The sequence below is a fragment of the Euprymna scolopes genome, chromosome 37 (assembly GCF_053919585.1).
Source record: "Euprymna scolopes isolate OS-2025 chromosome 37, ASM5391958v1, whole genome shotgun sequence".
Classification (NCBI taxonomy): Eukaryota; Metazoa; Mollusca; class Cephalopoda; order Sepiida; family Sepiolidae; genus Euprymna; species Euprymna scolopes.
In genome coordinates, this window is record NC_136518.1 from 88013152 (window position 1) to 88041051 (window position 27900).

The following is a 27900-nucleotide window of genomic DNA, read 5'->3' on the forward strand; positions in this document are numbered from 1 at the left end:
TTTTCTTTTTCCTATTTTTGCTTGAAACTAATTTTTTTTACTGCTGGTACAATGACAAATATTTATTGACTTCAAACTACAAGAGAAGCTAAAACTTATAGCCTACTGTCCCCACAATTGTATTTTTACATTTGCAAAAAATACAAGCACATGTTGCATGAGTTTTTATGGTAATCCGAAAATTAAAAAAAAAAAATTAAAAATTAGATAACTCTACTCTTACAGATTTAAAAAGAATCAGAATTAGAATCGGTAATGGTATCAGAATCAGTAATTATATTGGAATTGAAAAATCACTAATATATATATATATATATATATATTGATAGTCCATAATAAAATGCAATTATGCATGCGTATATATGATGATTGCAACGTCTTGTCAGACGAGTGCCACCCCCTCAGGCACTTAAAATTCCATGAGCCCAAAAATGACTTCCATCGCCACAGGACCATTTTAATAGACAAATGCCTGAGGAAGTATCTATACACAGATGATGTTACAGAGTCTTAGCTTTGTACGACAGCTAAGTCTCTCTCTCGGTTCAAAATGTTGAGATCCAGCAACAAGCAAGAGCAAGATAGCCAGCGACAAGTTAAACTGCAGACCAGCTTAATGCAGGTACTGGTCTCCTGCTTTATGGTTTTTTAAATCAGAGATTTGTTTCTCCTAGAAAGGTTGCCTTCACCATGGCTTACAGGAGCCCTCTCCACCCCAACACACACATACATATACACAAACACACACAGTGCTAGTTGGCCGTTGACCCCGAAAAAGGGTTCATTTGCCCTTTGGAAGGTCTTGTTTTTAATCCTTATGAGAGACTAGCCTCTCTTCTCACCAAACAAGTCTGGTGGAGGTACCAGTTTAGTCGCCAGTGACCCGACTATGAGCCAGGTAGTACTGGGTTACATGGTACCAGTAGCATATAACATGACCTGACATATGTGTATGTATATATATATATATATATATATATATATGCGCACATACACATGTATGTAAATATATATACACAGACAAGCACATTTTATTACTGATTATTGATATGTGTGTGTATGTATATATATATATATATGTATATAAAATATCAATAAGCTTCGATAAATTGCACTTGTGTGTGTTATACGTATCATTAATCCATAATGAAATGTACTTGTATGTAATGTATATATATATTTAAAAAACCATAAAGCGGGAGACCAGTACCCGCATTAAGCTGGTCTGTAGTTTAACTTGTTGCTGGCTATCTTGCTCTTGCTTGTTGCTGGATTTCAACATTTTGAACCGAGAGAGAGACTTAGCTGTTGTACAATGCTAAGACTCTGTAACATCATCTGTGTATAGATACTCCGTCATGGATTTGTCTATAAAAATGGTCCTGTGGCAATGGAAAAGTTGTGATGCGTGGAAGCTTAAAATGACCGTCTTCAGTGTCATGCCTGCTTGAGCATGTCAATTCACTGGTAGGACTAAAAAAAAAAAAAAAAAAAAAAGTCATTTTTGGGCCTATGGACTTTGAGTGTCTGAGGGAATGGAACTCGTCTGAAAAGATGTTGCAATCATCATATATATATATATATATATATATATATATATATATATTACCCTGTTGCTACATAAATATTTTCCAAGAACAGATATGATGCTAATTGTTTGGAAATCTTCCCCATCATCATCATCCAATAAAAATATCAATAGGGCTTCTGCATCTTTGTCTTTTTTGTTTTGTATTTTGTGAGTTTTTGACTGTATGCAATCATGCGGCTGCCCCCTGCCCTCATACCTTCTTTTCCCTACCATATACTTCCTGCTTTCCTCCTCTCCGCAGCAGCCGCCTTGATACTCATTGCTATTTTGAGCCGGGCTTTTTCAGCTGATGAGATCTAGGGAAGATAACTCATCAGAAAGTGAATAATCTTGTAAATAACATTTATTTCATATCAGCAAGGCTACCCGGCATTGCCTGGGACAATAATTATCTGTAACATCTTTCACTTATTGATATAAATTGTTTTAATTAAAATTATTTTAAAGGAAATTTAGTAGGGAAATTAGACAAAAAGAATTTGTGAGCTATTTGTGCTAAAAAAAAAAAAGTTAAAAAAGGAGTTTTAAGCTAATTTACTTTACCCTTATCCCCCAGTAGCCTCTAGGCTTTGATAAGTGTTGACTCTCTAGTAAAAACAAAATGATGAAATAAAATAATGACGCAATCAATGTTTAAATACTTAGAATCAGCATTTTCGGTCCTTGATCAATTTTGAATATACAAGGTGGAACAATAAAATTGTCACCCTTAGAAAAGATGCCATGATTGCATTTCCTTTTGATGAAAATCGGTTTTCTTTTTATAGTTGCAGACCATCTACTAGTTAACCAGTTGTGTACGAATCCCGAAGGCGGTAGGAGCCTTCTATTATGTCTGAAAGTGACACAATGTTCAACAAGCGAGATTGGAGATGCGCCGCTGTACAACGTATGCTCACTACCACTTCAATTCATATCAACAGAACCACTGCCAGCACCCTCAAAATGCATTGCTGAATTGCCACAAATAACAGGGACATGTCCAGGGTTATGAAAACAAAGTTTCCAGCCATGGTTATGGTCTTTGGTGTGGTTTCACGCGGAGGTTATAGCATGCTATCTCATATCTTCAAAGTCGGCTTGAAAGTCAATACCAAAATGTACCTGGTGATCTGGTGCAATCAGGTGGCCACTTGCAGACCTTGGGTGTGGCAGCAAAACTTTGCACCAGCCCACAAGTCCAAAGGAGTGCTACGACTTTATATCCTTCTTTCACTGGCCCCCTTCCTCTCCTGACCTGAACCTGCTAGATTACTTCATTTGGTCATATGTCGGGAGCATCACCAACATGACCTCCCACAACACCAAAGCTAGCCTGATCGCCGCTATTAGCCGAGTATTTGCTGAGCTCCTGCTGGCGTTTGTGGAAAAGGCATACTTCCTATTTTGGACCCGTATTGAAGCGGTAATTGAGGCTAAATATGGCTACATTGAGTAGATGTCAGCTCTACTATATAATCAAGTTACCTGAATTGATTTTTTTTTAATAGAAGTTTTAAGATAAAGCTGTAACGTGGTTTTCTTTTAGGGCGAGAGTTTTATCAATCCATCCTGTAGTATATGTTGGACGAAAGTAAAGTAAATCAATTTCCAATATAAACACTGTGCCCTTACTTCAAGACCAATCAACCGATACATGATGAGCTACTTTGTTTGAATTTGTTGATTTTTACCCTATTACAATGTTGCCACTACAAAGGAATTATTTACTCATCTCAGGGTAGAACTTTAAAGTCTTTTTAAAGGTTGTTTTTTTTTTTTTTATTGACCCTAATCTAAGACAAATTGTAAGATGGTCAACATCTTGAAATTTTCAATACAGACTTTTCTCATTTCTTTCTTTATATATATATATATATATATACACACACACACCAAACACAGTGTAAATTTACAAGTAATCAAAAAATAAATCAGACACTTATTTATTCATCAAATTTTTTCTTAAAATTCTTGCAAATGTTTTTACCATTTTTATTCCCAAAACTTTTCTTTCTAAGCTTTCATCATTTGGTGCTACTGAGTTGGACTTGAGCTGGATCCTTTTCAATTTTCGGCCATATTTAATTTTGCTTGAACAGCAATAAAACTGACAAGTGTAATGTTGTTAAGATCAATTACAAAAATTACATCAGAATTTATTTTTTCTCCCATGAGATTTAAGCATGGAGGATAAAACAGGAATGTTTCTTTTCCTTTTTGTAAAATATTTTTTAATTTATTTCATTTTTTTTTTTTTTTTTTTTAAATTTTTGTAATTTAGAAATATCAGAATTCATAATTTAGAAAATCATCTATAATATAAATCTCACCTGTCTGTTTAAATGTATGTATCTTTGTATGTATGTCTACCTAAAACCTTCGAAAGAGGCAACAGATTTTCATGAGATCAATATCGTTTTGAAGCTTGACTCTTCGGACAACAAATATTGAAAAATTGGCTAAAAGCATTAATTCCTTCACCCTCAACTGGGCACTTTTCTTCAGGGAGGGGTTGCTTTTTTCACCAATATTTTCGAAAGTCATCCCCTCTTTTTGATTGATTAGCCTTAATTTAAACCCTCGCCACTTCCGGTTTGACGATGGACACAACAGCAAAGATGTCACTTTTTCTTTTGTCATGTTCTTTTCCTCCATCGTGGTACAGGTTCGAGCCTGCCTGCCTACTAGCACTTGTTGTTTTTTTTTGCTCAACACACACCTCCAAACGCCTGGGCAACACCGGCCACCCAGGCTAGTCACAACTGAAAAGGTAATTGGAGATTCTACTCTCAAGCATTACCAACTTCTTTTGTTGCTTCAATTGCTCTCATCTGTGAGAGAGTTCCGACAGAACCAACCAAGCTATTTGAGTGCAAAATGGACTTTTAACAGTCTCTTATAACTTGGACCCTTATAGCAGAATTACAGAAGAGGATTCAGACTTCAGAAATGAGATGCTTCAGAAAAATGCTTGGCATCTCTTACAAAGACTACATAACCAATGAGAAAGTAAAAAATGGAATAAAGCAAGCCATTCATTGGTCCTTATGAAGATCTTCTCGCCACAATCAGGAGGCACAAGCTAAAATGGTAACAAGAGGAGAGAGGCTAGCCAAGACAGTGCTCCAGGGAACAATGAGAGGAGGAAAAAAGAAGGCAGAAGAGATGGGAAGATAACATCATAGAATGGACAAGATTGAAGCTGAGCGAGGCGGTCACACGTGCAGAGGACAGGGAAGGATGGAGTTGTGTTTGATCGCTATATCAATGCGGTATAAAGGAAACACTGTGAACACAAGTTAGCATATAAAAAAAATGATAAATATTAAAAGAAATTTTCAATAATTTTACGTTTATTTTCCAAAATAATGTATCATACAAGATGAGAGGTGTTGACGTTCCTAATTTTCGAGAGTAGTATCTTTATTTCAGAGAGGGAAAATAAAAAGAAAATGTGTACAACTGTTCAGTGAGGCTTTCCTTTGTCGGTTTTATTTATTTCTTTTTCATTTATTTCTTTATTTCTGGAAGTCGGTGTCGCAAACTGGCTGTCAAATCAATTTCCAGAACATGAGTTGTGATTAATGCAAAGTATTGTTGGGAATTGTAGTTTTTTTATTTTTTTTAATTAATTTTTGCATATTACTCTTAAAACATGTATTTGGAATGTTAATGACTGCTGTATTGGTGTTGTGTAATATCTGGTTTGGGTAAAGGGAATGGTCAAAGGGAGATCACCCTAAGTTTGTTTGGATTAGTTATTTTATTACATTTTTATTGTTTATTTGTTTACTATATCTTCTGTATTCTATTTGTTTGTTTATTTATGTGTGTATATACAAGTAACATAATTTTATAGGAGTAAGAGTTGGGAGCCTATGTTTCCTAGGTTCTTCAATTTCTGGGGCGCAAATCAGTGTTTCTGCAGGTTTACTTTCATCGTTAAAATTATAATTGTACAAAAACTTTATCTACGAACATGTTGGGTAAAAAAATAAAAATGCTGTACTCCAAAATTTATGTAAATTCATCAAACTTTGTATGGAGAAGGATGCCAACACCTTCCTGCAAAAACCTAACATCGTTATCTCCCTTGACTTGGATGTACATATGATTATGGACTGCTTGTGAATTTCATATTCCCATGATATTTCTGCCTTCAGAGGAAACTGGTTTAATCCACCTCATGTTAATGTCGTTGGTATGGCATAATAAGTTATAACAATGGAATAAAAGAATTAATATTATTTTAAATAGGAAAATAGTTTGAAAATTGGTTAAAGATTCAATAGCAATAAGACTAGTTAAAAGTCGGTTAACCATAATTCTTTCCGTGATCCAACCATACTTGGTACTAAATAACTTCAGTCTATGTCAGACTTATCTATCAAATTTTAGTCATGAATGTTGAAGGTCTTTGTTTTATCATCATTCAATGATATTTGAAGACACTTGTGTGATCGTTTAATCAGTAGAAGATATGATGCTAAATGGGCTCCACATTCACCGGATTACAACCCTCCATATTTTTACCAGATTAGATTTTTTTTGTCTTCTAACTTAAAAAAAAATGTTTATTTTTTGCAGTTGATTACAGTAAATTAAGAAAACTGAGTTTAGCAGAAACCTGTGATGAACCTGACCGCCATTTTCCGCAGGACTGCCTCATGTGTTGTCATATTCAGAAAGCCGCAAATGCTGCGGATGTCTCGATTAACATCACCGACCTTGATAGTAAGTAGAATTTTCTTGTTTGTGATGGCCATCTTTTTTATTTTATTTTTTTTATTAATAATACCATGTCCAGCTTTAAAAGTGACCTTGGGCAAACATTCAGGCTGTATATAAATGTTAATATTGTTTTGGGGTAGTTAATACCCCTACATCCATGGACAATATGGAGTCGTCTGGCTTATATAATATGAGACATTTCTACCTTCAAGCAGAGAGTACACCCGTAGTTTAACCGCTCCCAGTGAACCCCAGGAATATTTCAACTTATAATTGTGACTCCTTAAACCGGACCACAACATTGACAATGAAAGGATTTCAGAAAAGAACCCATGAGGATTTCTTTTGGATAAAAGACAAATTTTTATTCAGCAAACTCGTATTTTTTCTACCTTCTTTGAAAATACAAAGATCAGCTCCACAATGGGTTTTTCAACAAGACGAAAAATGATCTTGGAAAAGTTTCTTTTTCAAAAACCGTGAGTAGAAAAAAAAAATTAATTACTAGGACCTTAAAAATTCTCTGTCGATAATCTGTATGACTTTTTTTCTCTGTAAAATGAGAAAAAGAAAAAAAAATTATTTAAAAAAAAAAAAAAAATATTAACCTTACAAAGGATTGAAACTGCATTCACTCCATTACAAGAATTCAAAACAGCAACTTGCATGCTTGACTGAATTTTCATTACGCTTTTATTCCAAATTTTTGTGGACTCAAAATTCTTCATATTTTTTTTTCTCGAGAGTTAAAATAAATTCTTAATTGACTGTTCTTTGTGTACAATTGAACACTTTTTCTGGTAAGACAACTGTTCCGACAACAAAATACATGCCGATAGAAAAAAAATATTCTTTCCATGCATAAGGATAAGATTTTCTGGGAACAGGGAATGATCAAGAACAGAATCACCTTTATGGTCTACATGGTGGAAGGACCAAATGTCATGCATAAAAAAACGCTTGAACCAGATACGCAAACACACCGGACAAGTCAAGTGAAACTCCGTCAGAAGATGTTGGATTTACTGAATCATGCGTTTGACCTGGAACTCCCTCAAATAAATACTAAAATATGTCATTCTGACAGAAAAAGGAAACTGATTGACCCCTGGGGAGGTCAACCTGAGAAAAAAAAACTATAGGGATATTTCGAGGAAATAAATCTTTGAAGGAGGGTGTTCTGAGGTAGTTAACACCCCTATATCCATCAACAATACGGATTCGTCTGGCTTATATAATGCCAAACATTTCTGCTTTCAAGCAGAGAGTACACTCATAGTTTAACCACTCGCAGTGAACCCCAGGACTCTTTCACCTAAAAATTGTAATACCTAAACCATATATCTTTCTTCTTTTCTAATTTTCTTACCTTTTTTGTTTTTGCTGGGAATGAAGCCTATCCTACAGGATACCAGACATTCACCTGTTTTTTTTTTTTTTTTTTTTTTCATAGACTCCAAATGAGAGAGCTTTTTAAGATTGTAAATCTTTTAAGTGCAACTGCTTTTATCTCTCTTACACTTGGTTCACTGAGTATAGGTGTTCTTGATATTCCTTTTCATGAGTGTGGTTGCTCTTATAATTAGTGGAATGAGGGAGATCTTCCTAAGATTCCAGTTTTTTTTCATGTCCTACACAACTATAATTTAAGGAATTTTCAGTCAAATAAGCTGGAAGGGCAAATGTTAGGTGATTAAGTTCTGATAGCCAGGCCTTGATCTTCTGATTAGAATGACAGATGTTGAGTCTTGCTGCCACATATACAGCCTACCTAGTTGATCCAGGGTTTTATTACTCTGCCTAGCACATGAATGTAGCCATCAATATTCACCCTGAGGCCTTTAGAAAAGAAGTATCGTGGTATGAAGACGCAGAACACCATAGGTAGTCAGATCATTTGCCCTGTGCATGTCTCTCAGAGGTCGTCTTTTTAGTCGAATCCTGAATGTTTCAATTCCTTTCTGACCTTTTCCGTTATCATCCTGTTTCCATTATCATCCTGTCGACACTGAAAGTTTGAAATGTTATTGGTTCTTCCAAAACAGATTCCAAAAATATGGAGTCAAAATTGCCCATATTATTCTGAAAAAAGAAAAAAGTAGAAAATAATTGGTGTTTTCGTGATTTCAAGACTGACAATAAAAATTTTTAAAAATACACATAAAATTAGCAGTTTAAAATTGCAAACAAATATCGTTCACACCTTGTGTGTTGTCAGTTATTTTACTTATTCATGTAGAAAATGTGTAGATTATGTCTAAATGAGAAATTTGAGATTCTAAACTTCCTCCAAAATCTGTTTAACTAGAAATTAATTTAGCAAAAATGGGTATATTATATACAGGATAAACTTTAAGATAATATTTCACGAGAAAAATAAAATAATCTTTAAAGTACACACATCTTAAGATAGGATCAACAATTTATTTGACACATTAAAAAAAAAGTGTCACCTGTACAAAACAAAAAAAAGAACAGAAAATAAAAGTAATTGAACTTTGTCTCAGTGAAGCCCGGCAATTGGCCGATGAATATTTGAACACAAGGTTGGGTTTAAACAATGAATCTGATTGGTTATCTAAACTAAGTACTACATGTGTATATAAAAACACAAGGTAACACAAATTCCATGCATTCTAGCCTGACAGGGTTCAAATGCGGAAGATTCTGTGTAGCTTAATTGCCATATATGTTCATAACTTATTACCTCACATATTGAGCACTGTTGAAGTAAATACTGAAAATCGAGACATAAAATGTTATATTTCTTTATAACATTTTATGTGGATGCATGAAATAATTATATATATATATATATATATATATATATATATATATATATATATGAAGAGAGACTAGATCACCCATACCAAGACTTGTGAAATGAATTCCCCAGAAAAAACAGTTGTGCCACTTTTCTGTCTTGAATTTTCAAATAGAAGGTTTTACTTGCATTGCACCCTATTAAAAGGTACTTTTTTTTTTTTGGTACACAGTGGTCACCACTTATCAAGGCCCGGAAGCCACTCAGGGATAAGGGTTATTGCAAGTACATTACGTTAGTGTAGAGATTTGATGAAGTGTTTACTTAAGGGGGGGGGCGGTTCATTAGGAATTTGTTAATGTTGGACTTGAAGATATTCCAAGTTGTAGTCAGGTGGGAAGCAGGCATACAGAACAGTTCCACAGGCGTGCAGTTCTAAGAAAGAAGCTTTGTTCATGGAATCCACGTTTTGATTTAGGCACAGATAAAGAGTTGGGGAAATTTTTCACAGTGGATTCAGCTAGACGGGTGTTTTTCGTGAAAGATTGGCGAGGGGGGGGGACGATAGATTGGAGTTCAGACGAGCACCTGCCATGGAAATAACGATAAAACAAGGATAGGCTCGCAATGTCTCGGAACAAACAAATTATCTGAATTTGCATGTATGTATAACATCGTCTCTTTCTTCTCTTTATATTATAGATTAAATTTAACTAAATACAGCCTACATTATGATCCCCTCATGCATAGTAACTGTGCTACAAAAATTATAATGATCGGTTAATTAGATTGAATGCATACATAAATATATACTTAACTCTATAAAATAGAAATAATTGTTTTTTTTTCTTTTCTACAAATCCATTTCAGGTAACATTGTTTATTTAGATACCGATCTTCCAGTAACACCCGGGGTGGCTGGTTCCACCCAAAAGAGTATTGAGAGCAGCAGCAACAGTCCGACCCCAACACCTACAATTGAAGGGACACACAATCGAGTCCTCCAGAATAGGGTTAACAGCAACGATGCCTCCTGGGCAACACCAAACAGTATGACAAGCAACATCAGCACGGACTCAAGTGAGTTTCAGTTTTCAAACCGAATTTAAGAAAAACTTAAAATGTATGCATTGATATACGAATTGTACTTACTTGGCGTTACCTAAGAGTCTTTTTATTTTAATTTTTAGTGTTTTGTTTATTTTTTAATTATATTATTTTTTATCAAATTATTTTTTTTAATGGTATTTCGAAAGTTATATTTAATTATAAAGTATAGTTTAAAATTATATAATTGTTACAAAACTGTACTGACAAACCTTATCAACAAAATCACAACCCATCACTGTTGAGGTCCCTAAATGCCAGAAAGCTGTCTCTCCACGTTAAAAAACGACCCTGGTGTCTAACTCTGTTCCGTGGGGAGACATAGTAAATAGGTACTCTAATAGTTTCTTCTTTCAAACAGCTAGACTTTGGAATTCCCATCCTGCTACCTGCTTCCCTGACTGTACTGATATGCAGAAGTTTAAATGTAACGTAAACCAACATCTTGTTAATCTTTCCTAGGCATGGTCCCAAATAGTAGCCCATTATCTCCAAATGGCAATATGCCTTGTTACGGGTGAACATGAGTGTAAAAAAAACAAAAAAAAACTCCTTCACTCATGTCCTATTTGAATTTATTTATTCACTTGACTTTTCAGCTAGGATCAAAGTGCAAAATCTGTTCTGTCCTAAAATAATTAGGAGTAGAAATCTTTCTATACTTTTACATTTTAAAAAATTTATTTTTCCCAATATTCAGAGTGGCCCTTTTTAGAGAGTCTAACTTTCTTGTCATAAAAAAAAAAACGAACATGAGTCTAACTTTGCCCTCGTGGGGAAGGCAAATAAATTTGGGCGTGATAAACATTTTCAGTTCTTGTTTAGGGAAAGCAAAAAAATTATGGCTTCGTAGTGGGAGGGGATTTCTTTTCTTTCTTTTATTTGAATCCCATTAAAAAAAAATTCACAGATGGTAAAATCATTTGTTAAAAACAATATTTTCTTGAATTATGCAAACTTTATCAAAGTTTCTTGCACTCTTTTAATCTTTAAATTTTTTTTTTGTTTTGCATGTGTAAATGGTGGTTTTTGACTAATAGAATCATCAGAAGAATAATGTTCCTTTTTTTATGGTGGTGGTGGGTGAGAGACGGCTGGGGGTTGGGGCGAAGGGATCTCTTGTTATTGTTGCTTGACGATTTGTCTGCTTTAGGATAGTTTTGTTATTTTAAATGTCTTTTCGCTTTTAACAGGAACACATATTGAATCGTATCAAAGAAGACTCACTACAATATAAATAAAAACAAAATCTTGCATGGATTTTTTTAACATTTGTTCTTTACGATGTGTCAGCATTATGGTCATTAAGCAGAAGTGCTTTAGTGTTGTTATTTATATATATATATATATATATATATATATATATATATTAAGTAATGTGATCTATAATTTAAAAGTTTTAAAAATTTTTTAAATTTAAAAATCAAAATTTAATTAAATTAAAAATCTGATTTTTAATTTAATTAAATTTTGATTTTTAAATTTAAAAATTTTTTAAAACTTTTAAATTATAGATCACATTACTTAATATTGAATTAGCTCTAGGACATTTAACTATCGAGCTTATTATATATCTAAATTACAACGAGCATTTCCTGTATTTTAATTAAACTAGTAATTTCACTATTACATTAAAATACACTTAGCTCTTTAGACTATTATTCTAATCTCCTTTAAATTATATATATATATATATATATTAATGTGTCTGTTCATTCCAGTTATCTTGGAAAATACTGGACTGATGTGGCTGAAATTTTGTATGGACCTTTGTTATGATAAAGTGCAGCGAACTAAATATTATGGTATCTGTTTGATGCACAGTTACAAATTAATAAGATTAGTATTTAATGCAAAAATGAGCACAAATTTAATCATGTTCAATCATCAATTTGGCATAAATACTAAGTCCATGCACGTTAATTTTAGCCAATTTTTCATTGTAGAAAGTTTAGAGAGTGTGTGTGTGTGTATATATATATATATATATATATGTCATCCACATACAGTACGGTTTCGCTGTTTCACAGCTCATCAGTGCGGCTAGACAGGCAACTGCCTCAAGCCGGGATCGAAACCCGACCGCCCAAATGATAGGCATGGCTTCTCACCATTACGCTATACGGCTGCTGCTGTGTGGATAATGAATGAGCAATGTTTTGACATCATCCAAATGCCTCCACTCGATTTGTTTACAAAAAGAATATCGCTTAATACGCTAATGACAGTTTGTATATCATTTCCCAATATGCTCAACCCAAGATATGGAGCAAATATATATATATATATATAGAGAGAGAGAGAGAAAGAGAATAGTTTCTTGTCTTTGTATCTCTTCTGCTGAAATATCTGGTGGGGAGGTTGCCATATATTTATTCTTTTTTGGGGCAATTATTTTAGAGTTTTTATCTGTTTTTAGTGGGGGTATCGCCATTGCCCACAATGGAGTTGACATATAATAATGAAAAACTGCTCGATATCTTTCTTTTAGCGGGTGTGTCCAAACAGAACTTCATGTGGACCCAGACAATGCTGGGTATTCATGCTAGTCTATTATATAAAGCAGAGATGTTTGTGTGTGTTTGTATGTCTGCTAAAAACTTTTGGCATACACATCATACACACACTAACTCAGGATCATTAGAAAGACCAATCTCTCTGACAAATAATATACAAAATGGGGAAAAATGGTCAATTATTTTGTGTAGAAATTGTTTTATATCAAGCGAGGGTCACCTATAATCACTTTTTTTGTTTTTGAACGATTTCAACAACTGTGCATGCATCAACCATTGTTTTCTAATTACTTTAAAATCCAGAATTTCCAACGTAATTTCGTAATCAGCATTGTGGCCCAGTGGATTAGGAGGTTGTCTCATAACCATTTGTTTTGAGGTCTGCACACGCCTACCAGTGGATATTTTTTTGCATTTAAAAGAAGCAAAAATTACGATTCTACAATTGAAACAAAAAATTCAACTGTGTAATTGTGGCCACATCGGTAAAAGGGTTCGATTACTAACTTCAATTATGCAAGTTCGTATCCAGCATGTGTCATTTTTTTCTTTTTCCTTTTCTTTTTCCTCTTTTTTTCTTTTTTTGTTTACACCCGTTTTTTTTTTTTTTTTTTTTTTTTTACGACCGGGCTAAGCGACCCACCCCCTCCCCCTACCCACTCCCATTGTCACATTTTTCTTCTTCCAGTCATAGGTGTGTCCTTTTGTTTCCAGAGATTTTTGTGGATGACTCTTTTCTTGTAAAGAAATCAACTCTAAAACTCCTTGGCCGTTCTTTCTCATCAACTCTTTCTTAGAGTTCATATATTAGATCCATCACTCTTTCTGCTTCTCATAAAGTCTGATCTCTCCGTCTATCACTCGAGATATTTTCTCTCACCTGTGTCTATTCTCTATCTTGACAAAACTACTATCAGACCTTATATGAAGTACTGCTATCATATTTGGGCTGTTGCTGTATTGCATTCACCCTAGTTGGGTTAAACCGGCTTCCTCCAAAGGAGGAAGTATCAGGAGAATATCAAATTCACAGTCTGTCCCCAGTTGCCTGAATATATTTGGACTGATGAATCAATCCTTTTTGTGGGTTCTTGATAAGTTCAGAAGTATATCTGTAATTTAGTTGGTTCACCCTTTCTTCTCTGCACCCTCTCTTTTACAGACGTAATGTTTCTAGTTTCAGCTTTTTCTATACATACTATTATGGTATACAAGTTTTTTTTTAGAATTGTCTGATCTATTCCTGGCTGTCTTTCTTCTAGTTCATTTAACGCAGTGCTTTTCATCAATTTGCTGTTTTTATACCACATTGTAATACAGCTTCCTATTCCAGTAGCTTCTTTCCACGAACTATGGGTTTGTAGAACTGCTGACTGCTTTCCTCCTTCCTATAGCCTTGATCTTTTTTGGACTGAGGTCAATAAATATCTCCGGTCTTTGTGATAATCATTTTGTTCTTTTAGCTTATGAAACGTGGCTTCATGCCTTATCCGAATATAAGAGAGCGCGTATGAGTGCATGGGAAAATAGCAGCAGCAGCAGTGAATGATGGATGGCAAGTGATTGTATTAGCAGCAGGAGCAGCATTTGTATGTAGCCAGCATGTTGTCAGAATAATAGTATCAGGTGTGTGAGAAATTGACTGTATTGAGGATTGAACCTCCAATCTCCAGGATACTGTCATTTAAAACTCAGTATAACGTTGGACTTTATCTGTTGAATTATGAATTTTTGACTGATGGAATGGGAGCAAACTACCCCTACAAGAAAGGTTCCGTTCAAAATTTCACACAGATTTCAGAGTTCAACAAGATGTAACTTAATGTCAGATCTACAGATATTCTCTTGATACTTCCTCCTTTGGAGGAAGCCGGTTCAACCCAACTAGGGTGAATTCAATACAGCAACAGCACAGTTTTCTGAATTATTAAATGATTTCTCTCTGATTGGCTCATAAGAGTAGTGGTTGATGGGCAGAAATCAGAAGCCCACAGTATTAATGCTGGTGTCCCTCAAGGGTTCATCCTGGGCCCAACTCTCTTCCTGATCTACATCAGTGATCTCCCAAAACACATGCTTAAATCATTTGTTGACATCTATGCTTATGACACGGCCATCTATGGCAACACCTCAAAGGCCGTAAATGACAAAATTCTCTCTGATTCTCTCTCATCTGATCTTGAGCGCATGGTACAAGGGGGGAAGACGTGGCTGGTTACTTATAAAGCTTTTATCTTTACATCATCAATGCTCTGATCCCCATCTGGATCCAATTGAAATGGATGGCTCTCGTCTTGGGGAGGCTCCATGTTTTGACAAGCTTCTGGGATTTACCTTTACTCCTGATCTGAAATGGAACATGTACATCAAATCTGTTGCCAAGGTTGCTGGAAAAATGGTGGGATCCTTTTACTGGTTCAGTAGATATCTCACTGCTGATGCAATTCTCTATCTATATAAAAGCCAAGGATGGAGTACTGCTGTAATATCTTGGTAGGAGATGCTAAAAACCGCCTATCCTGCCTTGACAGAGTACAAAATAGACTTCATAGCCTAGTGGGGGATGCCCTTTTCTCTTCCCTACAACCTCTCTCCCACAGAAGGGATGTTGCGAGCCTGTCGTTGTTTTATCATTATTTCTGTGGCAAATGCTCGTCTGAGCTCCAATCTTTCACAAAAAACACCCGTCTAGCTGAAACCACTGTCAGTAATTTTCCCCACTCTTTATCTGTGCCTAAATCAAAAACGTAGATTCCATGAGCAAAACTTCTTTCTTAGAAGTGCACGCCTGTGAAACTCTCTCCCGTTTGCCTGTTTCCCAACAGACTACAACTTGGATGTCTTCAAGTCCAACATAAACAAGTTCCTGATGAACCGCCCCCTTAAGTGAGACACTTTATCAAATCTCCATTACTAACGAATACTACGATATTGTCCCATTGATTACTGTACACGCAATAACCCTTATCCCCGAGTGGCCTCCGGGCTTTGATAAGTGGTGACTACCATGTTAAAAAAAAAAGAAGAGGTTACATCAGCTGAAACGTTGTATGAATAATCAAGATAAGAGCAGTAATCCGAATAAATTAACTAATTCAAATGAAGAGATTACATTTCATAATGTTTTAATTTTGATTATTTAGTTTGCAGTCAGCAGGAAGGGAGTTCCACAAACCCATAGTTCATGGTAAGGAGCTACTGGAATAATAAGTTGTATTACAATGAGGTATTAAAATAGCGAATTGGTGAAAAACACTGAGTAAAACGGAACAAAGGAAGGAATAGATTAGACAATTTTTAAAATAAAAAACATACTGTAATAGTTGTTATGGTGTTAAATGGTACTAAAAGCGAAAGGAACACAGGACTCTTAGAAACAAACATGTATTCACATATATTACAGGCAAGACGGGTTGAGCAATACCATTCCTCAACTGTTGGGTGTGTTGACACAACCTGCTCAGCCGCGTACCAATCTCTGACTACCGGGCACCAGTACTCGTTACCGAAACTGATGTCACCAGTTATTTATTTTATTGGTCTGTCATACTAAGTTTGAAATAGTATTTTATATATATATATATACATATTTACAAGGGATTGTCTTTTTTATATTCATTGTGTATTAAGGTCTACTATTAGTATAATTTTTGTGTATGTGTGTTTCTGCGCCTATCAATGCTTTTGGAAAAAAATTGACTGCAATTTCAAATTTCATACAAATGAAATGAAGAAAACCTCCCCGCTGACCAAGAAACATTTGCCGTTTTCATTTCAAGCTGTTGAACAATTATATTTTTGTATGAATAACAATTTGTAATAAATCACGATGACAAACACACTCGGGAAAAGTAACCCGAACCTTTGAATAATTTCACAAAGTCTTAGGTTTTCTAACCATTAAATAATCTTAAATTTTATATATATATATATATATATATATATATATATATATAAACTAGCGTGACCTATGCATGGTTGTTGCTGGGATAGATTAAGGATATTATTTAAGCGTTGCACTCTATGCTAATTCACCCTAAAAGAAAAATGAGATTCTATTTTTTTGTTTCAGTTGATTACATGTGAAAAGTTTGAGTTGTTGGTAAATATAAAATGAAAAAAAAAGATATTAGACTTTAAAATGGGAGATCAGTTTCACATATAAATGTTATGAAAATTAATCATCCAGTTTTTGACATGGTAGTTTGTTTTTTTTAACCACTTCACTTTTCTTTTTTTTCTTGGTTATGAGTGAAACTTTGCCTATTCTTATTTACTTCGAAAGACAATTTTTTAAAAAATAGATTGGAATTTATTTTCAGCTACAAAAAAGCTTGCCGAAGATCGACCAGTTGGTAAAACAGAAGTACGCAAAGAGATTTTGAAATTCGTTGTGAACCTCAGTAGTTCAGTTGGTATGAAGTTGTCCGAACAAGGCCTTTTAAAGTAAGTATGTTCACCCCCTTTGTTTGTTATCTACAGTCAGTATGAATTTATGACACTTATGCCGAATACAGGTCTTGATAGGATTTTCAAATTGAATTCAATTTTTATTGTATCTTTTGTTTATTAAATTGTTAGTGTAATATTTTCAATTAACGATTATAACAGGACATATAACGATTATAACAGGACATATAACAATTATAACAGGACATATAACGATTATAACAGGACATATAACAATTATAACAGGACATATAACAATTATAACATTAAGGGACAAATAAGTCTCTGGGGTTTTACATCAGTCAATCGTAAAACATACCTTATCGATTTTGGTTTGATCTTGATTTGACGGATCCTCAGAAAAGCTGCAAACAAAGATTTGTATGACACGAAATCTTGGTAGTATTTACAGCAGCTTTATTTTTGGATGTTCCCCCCCCATTGGAAAGTTGTAACGCTGGTACTAGATTTTTACTATCAACATTTCCCTCTACTTGGAGCCATTATTGTCCACCACCAGCTTTCTTCCTGTGACTTCCGGCTGCATCTGTTAACTCTGACTTCCAACTCGTGACTAATTGATACGTGTCTTTCAAGCTTTTTCATTGCATCATTAACTCAACGTGACTAAAGACATAAATTGAATCATCTACCTTCCTCATGTATTTTGTTTATGGTTTAACATTCTTTTCTATAAAAACATATTTGTTATTATTTACCAAAAATTCTTTGTTATTGTTTATAGAATCTAGTCCAGTTCAATTCCTAAAAAGTCATTTAACCATATTTGCCCTTGAATTGCATGTTTTTCTTTAAAAAAAATCTAATTGAATTTACTTGATGATAATAATAATGATAATAAATCTCCTGGCTCGGATAATTTGGCAATACCCCGGGTGTATGCATATATGCAACATTAGGTACAAGTACAGAATATGCAAGATTTTATGTTACTCGCATAAATATATTTGTGTTGATTCTCATGGTGCTTGTTTTGATCAATAAATTTTTGTTTGAGCTGAGATTCATCTGAATTTAAAAGTTAAAAAACACTTTCTTGCCAACCTGATATATATATATTATTCCACTTTAGGTAAGGGAAGTTACATTGGTTACAACAATAGAACTACTGTTTCGATCAAAGTATTGATCTCATCAGGTAATCCATACCTTTGGATAGTCTGTCAAATGAACAGGCCACCCAAAAGTACAAGTTACCTGATGAAATCAATACTTTGATCGAAACAGTAGTTCTATTGTTGTAACCAATGTGCAACATTGTTTACCTAAATTGAATAAAATAAAATTTTGCTCTTTTTATTGAGTACTACAAGCAAACTCGTTCAATTCAATGTTTTTTTTTTTTTTTTTTTTTTTATACTTTGAGATACCTTTAACCTGGAATATTTATATAAAGTGAGAATGTGTGTGGGTGAGGACACTTCTCAACCTATATATTCAACAAATTTTTGATCTACAGACTTGAAATTTGATCTATAGGGTCTTTTTAGACATGGAAAACTTTTTAATCTGTTATCATCTGACAAAAAAAACGTTGGTAAGGGGTAAAAATTGAAAAATGATGTGTGGTGGTCATCGGATTTTCAACTGTTCGTCATCTGTTTCACAAATATGTATGTGTGGCCGGAAAACATGACAGGTTCTTTATGTCAATAATAAGTAGATTTAGAATACACTTTTCATAGATTGTTTCAAACTGGTCTGATGGTAGTTGCACTTGACTCACTGGTTTCAATCTCAGCTTTTTTTTTTTTTTTTTTTTTTTTACAAGGTGGTCAGCACCTATCAAGGTCCGGAAGCCACTCAGGGATAAGGGTTATTGCATGTACAGTACGTTAGTGTGGAGATAGGATGTGGTCTATTTTCTCATATACTCTTAAAGATAGTAACTCCGCTGTTATGGGGCCGATAGAGGGCAAATATAAATGCAGTGGTGTAAGCAAGTGCAACCCAGAAGCACATATAAGGTAAATTAGGATCTTCTCTAGAGATACCCCTGCCACACGGGAAGCCATCTTTAATGTAGGCACATATTCTATGCCCATGGCGATCTTGGAGGTCAGATTTAGATGTTAAGTTAGAGTATCCACTAATTATGAACTCATCTAGGGAAGTGGTCGGTCCTATTCGGCTCGAGTATTGTGAGAATTGAACTGTTTAGAAAAAACATAATGCTCGCATGCACGTCTCAGTTTCTTTCCATTTTTTTTATTTTTTACTTTATTTTTTTTAAAGGAATTTAATGTTGCGTTTAATACGTACAATATTTCTGTTTATCTATACTATTAATAAAATTCTAAAAGTTAATTTGTGTGTGTGTGTGTGTGTGTGTGTGTACCAATAAAACTTTCGAACGGATACACTGAATTGAAAATTTTTTTTCCCTGAAAGGTGGGAGTCCCTTGATTATCTTTATCTATACATGGTTTGTAACGAACAATGCTGAGTCACACAAAAAGCCCGAAATAAGGGGTTTTGGGCCGTTTCGTTTTTGTCGAAAAAGTTACCTGCACATATCAACAGAATTTAGCACTGTCTGTATACAGTCGCGGTAACATCTTTCGGCATATGAACAGGACTTGTGGTGCAATAGATAACGCGTCTGACTATGGATCAGAAGATTCCAGGTTCGAATCCTGGCAAGTTCGTAATAATTTAAACCATCATTTTATCTAACGTTTACTAATCATCCTTACCCTTAGTTTTTGTTTTTTCAGTGATTTTGTTTTGTGCATATGTGAATTTCCCATACTCAGAGTTCACAGGGTAAGCGTTGATGGTAAGACGATGTTTAGCGTACTTGATGTTGAGTGTATTGACTTGGTGTTGTGTCTGCTGACACGGCGCAGCCGCTAGTATTAAATAAGAATTCTGCATTAATTAAAATATAATATTTATGCATATTTTATGACCGAGCAATGCTGGGTGGCCTGCTAGTGTATATATATATAAAACCTCATCTACAGATGAACTGTTTTGATGTATCACAGATTTTTAGTGCGGCTAGAAAAGCAAGTGTCTCAAGTTATGATTCAAACTTGATTGTTTAGATGACAGCACTTCAAACCACTTAGCTATCATCTAGATATACTGACATGTTTTTTCGAAGCACTGAGGACATGGTTACACATGTGAGACTATGGTAATTTGAAAACATTTTTATGATAGCAAAAAAACGTTTATCCATAATTTCTGAAGAATGTTTGAGATGTTAGTGTCTTGTGCTTTCTTGTGAAAGGAATAAAAATGTCCTTTGCTAACCCAGGAAATACGAGTTTTTAAAATGAGGTGAATTGGTGTTGGAAGTCGGCCAATAATCTTGACTCTTAAGTTAAAAAATCTGAAATCTATTTATCTTTAAGTAGCTTGCCCTTGTTATGAAAGTACTTTGTGTTCTGAACCAAAGGATGACAGACATAACCAATGCACACCTTTATTATAAGCATTATTTTTATCCAGATGTGTGTGTGTGTCTGGTGCTCTTAAAGATAAAAAAACAGATTTATGTACTAGAGTATTTGTATTTCAATCATAAGATGACACATATGACATGCTTTCATAATCATCATTATATATATATATATATATATATATATATATATATATATATATATTATATATATACTAGCATGGGTGCCCGGCGTTGTCCGGATGTTTGGAGGTGTGTGTTGAGCAAAAAAAGTGGTAGTAGGAAGGCAGGCTCGAACCCATACCGCGAAGGAGGAAAAGAATGGGGGAAAAAACATGACATCTTTGCTGTTACAACCACCGCCAAACCGGAAGTGACGTAAGTTTAAATTAAGGCTAGATAATCGAAACAAGAGGATGACTTTCGAAAATATTGGTGAAAAAAGCAACCCCTCCCTGTAGAAAAGTGCCCAGTTGAGGGTGAAGAAATTAATATTTTTTGTCAATTTTTCAGTATTTATCATCTAAAGGGTCGAGCTTCAAAATGATACTGATCTTGTGAAAATCCATCGCCTCTGTCGAAAGTTTTAGGCAGACATGCAAACATACATACATACATTTATATATTGGTAGCTCAAATTTTTGACCCAAACAGTTTAAAAAGCTTTCCCTATCTCTGAATACCCTTTATGTAAAATTTCAAATGTTTAGACCAAAAATTATCTGAGTAATTTGGTAGAGACCGCAGAGGTCAATTTTAAAAACTTTGACCCCTATTATGACCCCTTAACATTTATTGTTTTGGGCTCAAATCAAGTTATTAAGTTAGATCCATGTCCAAGGAACTTGTATCTAAAATTTCAATTGTTTAGACCCAAAATTGGCAGAGTAGTTTGGAAGAGTTCTCCAAGCTCAAATCGTTGAACTTTGACCCCTTAACAGCCAAATTTCTGGCCAAAAACTGATTACAAAGATTTTCCCAAATCTCCATACCCTGTATATCAAATTTCGAGTCTGTAGACTGAAAATTGACAGTTATTGTGTAGGGAAATGTACACACACACACACACACACACACACACACACTTTCACTTTTATAGATATATAGATAAGCACACTTATATACATATACACATATCTATATTTTTCCTAGTCTGTCTGCCCACCTTTTTTTTTTTCTCAGAAACTACTGAGCCAATCTGAGATTTTATATGAACCTTCGTTATAAGGTGCGGTGAATTAAGTAATATGGTATTTGCTTGATGCACAGTTAGAGATTAATAAGAATTAGTCACCACAGTACTTCATTTACTCCACTTTTTCTCAGAAACTACTGGCCTGATCTGGTTGAAATTTTGTATGGAGTTTCGTTATGACAAGATGTAGCAGACTAAGTATTATAGTATTCATTCAAAGCAGAGTTAGGGTATAATAAGGATTAATCACGGCAATACCACATTAACTCCAGAAATTTGGCATAAAGCACTACTAAGGTAAAGAGTTATAACTTTTGTGTATTTTTAAGTGCTAAAACTTTTAGAATGCATGTATGTGTGTGTTTAGGCAGCATTCTTTTATTCAGGAAAATGTTACTAAATAACCGTTTTTTGTTAATTTTTGAAAATTTAAAAAAAATACTTTTAATAATCTATTTAGTATTTTAATGAAATTTGTGTATCTAACTTCCATGGGTTTCTTCTTGTTCCACGATTTTTTTTTTTAGTCACGTGCAAGCGACTCTATAAGTCACTCCGTCCGTCAGTCAGTCTGTCCGTAACACTTTTGTGCTTGGCCTTTTTGGTTAAGATCAAAGGTTTGTTGTTAATAGATGCTGTTCTTAGCTTTTTAAGATTTTCTTGGCTTTTTGGCCAAGATGAAAGAGTAGTATCTGTTCCGGCAGATACTGCAAGCAAAGACCATATGTGGGGGCAGTCCCACATATAACACCTTGGGCAACCCTTCATACCAATTGTCACTATCCAGCTCCCCTACTCCCCGGGGAGTTGGTCCCCATTTCCCCTTCACTCCTCACATTAAAAATCGGCCTTGTGCCTAATTTGCTCGGTGGGGGAGCAAATTAATACCCTCTTCTTGGCCTTTTGGCCAAGATGAAAGTGTAGTATCTGTCGGAACAGATACTGCAAGCAAAGACCATATGTGGGGGCAACCTCACATATAAGACCTTGGTCAATGATGGGGCAACCCTTCATACCAATTGTCACTATCCAGCTCCCCTACTCCCCGGGGAGTTGGTCCCCATATCCCCTTCACTCCTCACATTAAAAATCGACCTTGTGCCTAATTTGCTTGGTGGGGGAGCAAATTAATGCCCTTTTCTTGGCCTTTTGGCCAAGATCAAAGTGTAGTATCTGTTCTTACTACATGCTGTACTTATTTTGATATAAAGTGGGGGATCACTTTTCTGTATTAATTTAATGTAAAATGATCACCCACTTTACAACTAGTCAGTCTCAAAGCCATTCAAGTCATACTCCAGATCATTCAAGTTGTTTTTGAAGGATTCCAGTTATTTTTTAAGCATTCAAGTCATTCTTAATGTCATTCAATTCATCCTTAAGTTCATTTAAGTCATTTCAGCCCATTTTTCGGTCATTTTAGTTTATCTTTAAGAATTTCATGTCAATCCTACATTCACGCATTCATTCATTACACGAGAGTATGCGACTAATGGCTATCGGCCTTGTTTTTTCACAAGTATTTTTGATTTGATTTATCCACTCATCAGGTATATATAATTTTTGTGTGTTAACCATGACCATACGTTCTTGATGAGCCATCCCTTTAAGTAATCCAATCACCAAATTTCTACTACTGACGATTACTACGACATTTTCCCATTGACTACTGTACACTCATTAACCCTTATCCTCGAGTGGCCTCTGGACCTTGATAAGTGGTGATTCCTTTGCAAAAACAAAAAATGAAAATAAAAATACATTATCTATATATCTATAAAAGTGAGAATGTGTGTGTGAGGACACTTCTCAACCTATATACTCAATGCTGCCAAAAAGAAAGTCTGCACTTGTCATTTTTTTCAAAAATCGCAAATTTAAGCTACATTGAATGTAACTGTTTGAAGAACCTTTACCTCATTTGATTCGGCTTTTATTCCTCTATAATTTTATGTGTTCAAATTTGACTTTTAATTGAAGTGTCCTAGTGTTCTCGTCAACTTGAAAAATTAACTTTAAATCGAGAAGTCAAAAACTTGATGTAAGGCGCTAAAAACAAAAATGTTATTTCAAAGTCAAAAATTTGATGTAAGGCGCTAAAAACAAAAATGTTATTTCAAAGTCAAAAACTTGATGTAAGGCGCTAAAAACAAAATTGTTATTTCAAAGGCAAAAACTTGATGTAAGGCGCTAAAAACAAAAATGTTATTTCAAAGTCAAAAACTTGTCAACAATAAGTGTTAGATGGAATAGATTCTGGCATAGAAAACAACAATTCTGTCCTGTCAGAAACATTGCTCCTGGAGTCACCAACTTGATAAATCCTGAACTGTCATATAGGCTTCAGCCTCTGTCCCAGCGATGAAATGTTGCATCCCTTTGCCTGTTCTACAAGTTCTTTAATGGTGAATGCTCTGAGGAACTATAAACACTTGTACCCCCTCGACGTGAACACCCCCGACAAACCCGACGGGCAACTAAATCCCACCCCTTCACAGTAGAGATCCCTAGGTGTAAGAAAGCCATCTACTCCAGAACTGCTAGACTTTGGAACTCTCTTCCTGGATTCTGCTTTCCCAACTGTACTGACATGCAGAAGTTCAAGTGTAATGTGAACAGACATCTTGCTGCTCATCTCCCTTCATGATATCCCTGCAACTTATGTTCCCGATAGTAGCCTCCTACTTCAAAGTGGCACTGTGCCTTGTTTGGGGTGAAAATTGAAATAAAAAAAAAATTGCATGTAAGGACCAAAGGACAAAATAAGGGAATCAAGAGTTATGCGGTTGTTGAATGCAAACGTAAGATTTACTTTCTAATTTCTTTAAATTATATTGTGGGTTCAAGTTTATTAGAAACCCTTGACACTCGTATTTTCTCTTAAATTAATAAATATGAGTTGGCTGTCTTAAATTTAAAAATTGTGGAAACAAAAAAAAAAAAAAAGCTAAAATGACTTCAATGCATCCTGGGCAACATCGGTTAGAGAGAATAAGTTTGCTACAAGACAGAGAAAGTGTAATAGTTATTGTTTTATAAATCTGTGAATTTCTACTGAAATCGGTCAAATTTTGAACCTTCTGTTATTCTAATCCCTTTTTAATGTTTCTTTTGCAGTTTAAAACAAAAATTTCCCAATGCATTCCAAGACCTCTGTTTTTATTCTGACGTTTGTCATTTACTCTCCAATTATCTTTATGGCTTATCCGCTCGCAGATTTATCCAAGAAATCTTCGATGAATTAGATATTTCCAAGGTCAGTTTATTCAACTGTCTCTTTCTCTTGCCTCCTTCCAATCTGTACTTTCCTTGTTTCTCTTTGTTTTGTGTTCCTTCCCCTCCCCAAGTCTTACTTTTCACTCGTTCCCTCTTGTCTTTCTTTCATCTTCTTTTCTCCATTCCTTTCTTATCTCTTCTTTCGTTCCTCTCATCATATTCACTCCTGTTCCTTGTCTCCTGCTCCATCCCTTCTTGTCACCCACTCCATCCTCTCTTCTCACCCCCACTCTTGTTGCCTCCTCTGTCCCCTCTTGTTGTTGCCCTCTCCATCCTCTCTGTCTCCTTTCCCTGACCTCTCTTGTTGTCTCTTGCCCCCATTTTCTCTTATCTCTTCCTTCTATCTCTTCTTGTCTTCTATCCATTATCTCTTCCCCCGACCCCTCTTTTCCCCACCCTGTTCTCTCTCTCTTCTCCCATCTCCCCGTCAACCACATATCTCCCCACCTTCCCCTCTCATCTCTACAATTCCCTGTCCACTCCTGTCCCTTCTTGTCTCTTCTCCCCCCTGTCCCCTCTTGTCTCTTCTCCCCCCTGTCCCCTCTTGTCTCTTCTGTCCCCTCTTGTCTCTCATCCCCCCTGTCCATTCTTGTCTTTTCTTGCCCCCCCCCCACCCACCCATTCTTGTTTCTTCCTTCCCTGTCCTCTTATCTCTCCCTTACGGCCATCTATTTTCTCTTCCCCATGTTCCCCTTTCTACCCCCTGTTCCTTATTGTCTTATTCCCATCATCCCCATGCTTTCTCCCCCTCCCCAGTCTTCCTCTCGTTCCCTCCCCCTAATCCCCTCCTGTTTCAGCATTGTTCCTTCTCAACTCCCCCTTCTCCTCTTGTCTCCCCCACTTCTTCTCTTGTCTCCCCCACTTCTTCTCTTGTCTCCCCCACTTCTCCTCTTGTCTCCCCCACTTCTCCTCTTGTCTCCCCCACTTCTCCTCTTGTCTCCCCCACTTCTCCTCTTGTCTCCCCCACTTCTCCTCTTGTCTCCCCCACTTCTCCTCTTGTCTATCCCACTTCTCCTCTTGTCTCCCCCTACTTCTCCTCTTGTCTCCCCCTACTTCTCCTCTTGTCTCCCCCTACTTCTCCTCTTGTCTCCCCCTACTTCTCCTCTTGTCTCCCCCTACTTCTCCTCTTGTCTCCCCCCTTCTCCTCTTGTCTCCCCCCTTCTCCTCTTGTCTCCCCCCTTCTCCTCTTGTCTCCCCCTTCTCCTCTTGTCTCCCCCTTCTCCTCTTGTCTCCCCCTACTTCTCCTCTTGTCTCCCCCTACTTCTCCTCTTGTCTCCCCCTACTTCTCCTCTTGTCTCCCCCTACTTCTCCTCTTGTCTCCCCCTACTTCTCCTCTTGTCTCCCCCTACTTCTCCTCTTGTCTCCCCCCCCTTCTCCTCTTGTCTCCCCCCTACTTCTCCTCTTGTCTCCCCCCTACTTCTCCTCTTGTCTCCCCCCTACTTCTCCTCTTGTCTCCCCCCTACTTCTCCTCTTGTCTCCCCCCTACTTCTCCTCTTGTCTCCCCCCTACTTCTCCTCTTGTCTCCCCCCTACTTCTCCTCTTGTCTCCCCCCTACTTCTCCTCTTGTCTCCCCCCTACTTCTCCTCTTGTCTCCCCCCTACTTCTCCTCTTGTCTCCCCCCTACTTCTCCTCTTGTCTCCCCCCTACTTCTCCTCTTGTCTCCCCCCTACTTCTCCTCTTTCCTCCCCCTCCTTCTCCTCTTGTCTCCCCTTCTCCCCCTTTTGCCTTCTCACTTGTCTCTCATCCCCTCTCACGCCTCCCCTTCTCTGATGTGTCTTGTGCGTGTTTTCCTCTCTCATATTGTTCTAGTCTCCCTGCCTTTATCTTGTTTCTCCTGCCTCTGACTTTTTTCCTATTTCTCTTACTCTCCTCTCCTGTTTCTCCATTCTTTTTTCTTATTGCAACCAACTGAAAATAAAACTTGTCTCCTGATGATTAATTCTTCATTTCAATTCCGCATTTTCTCTTTGTCTTTTCAGATGCTGGAACGACCTCAGTTGATTTTGGGGGTCAAAGAATCGGACATCAAATCTCCCATGGAACCGATCCGACAAAACAGCATAGACAGTTTCTCTGACAGTTTCATTTGACCAAATTCCATCTGAACATTGTCGTTATTTACTGAGGACAATAAGTACTCACCCCCCCTCCTCTTTCTACTACTCGCTCCCCTTCGTATTATTTCTCTCCTCCATCTCCTCTCTCCACTCCTTGTGGCTGCTATCTTCGTTCAACCCCTGCTCATATAAAAATAGTCTCTGGATGGAAGAATGATTGCGGTTTCCGTGTTGGCTTTTAATGGAACCCAGTAAGTCTGACCAGGAAGTCGAGGAAGTTTGGCAGGAGGGGCAGCAGGTTGATATTTGCATCAGATGTAAGGATAGCGGAAGGAGGAGGAGGGGGAGGTCTTTATACTATAGCTGTTCCCCTCCCCCCAACACTACCACCACCACCACCACCACTCTTGGAACACCCTCACCCCAACACCCTTTTCTCTATCTTTCTGAAGATTCTATTACGTTACCAATCTTCAGCTAGAAATTATATATATATATATATATATATATATATATATATATACAAGGATGATGACAAAAAGATTTGAAAGCTCGTGACATATAAAAAAAATGTTGCATTTCTATTTGGAAATTGTACAAAATATGAAGCGAATATTAATTCACTAAATAGGACAATAAAAAAAAAAAACAATCCTATAAAAATGTTATTTTTTGTCTTTCTATGTTTATTTTTTATTTTTATTTTTTTAATTTATTTTTTTTAAAACTCATGTTCACACCTAACAAGGTATGTCGCCATTTACACATAAGGGGCTACTATTTGAGACTTTACCTAAGAAAG

General features: G+C 36.0%; 1 protein-coding gene, 1 non-coding gene and 1 pseudogene across 8 annotated transcripts in view; all 3 read left to right on the top strand.

The window, feature by feature from the left end:
* Positions 1-27267, top strand: part of LOC145261281 (rapamycin-insensitive companion of mTOR-like) — a 435824-nt gene extending 408557 nt beyond the window's left edge. For all 7 annotated transcript variants that reach the window (XM_080119764.1, XM_080119763.1, XM_080119761.1 and 4 more), the window contains 5 exons: positions 6161-6307; positions 9939-10148; positions 17014-17137; positions 24883-25021; positions 27021-27267. In XM_080119764.1, the coding sequence (XP_079975890.1) occupies positions 6161-6307; positions 9939-10148; positions 17014-17137; positions 24883-25021; positions 27021-27131 (731 nt within the window). In that variant the 3' untranslated portion in view covers positions 27132-27267. The remainder of the gene's footprint in view (positions 1-6160; positions 6308-9938; positions 10149-17013; positions 17138-24882; positions 25022-27020) is intronic.
* Trnah-aug (transfer RNA histidin (anticodon AUG)) lies at positions 19737-19809 on the top strand. Its single transcript has one exon. It is a non-coding gene; the product is annotated as a tRNA-His (tRNA).
* On the top strand, positions 22899-23024 carry LOC145261340 (U2 spliceosomal RNA; annotated as a pseudogene).
* Positions 27268-27900: the final 633 nt, after the last annotated feature.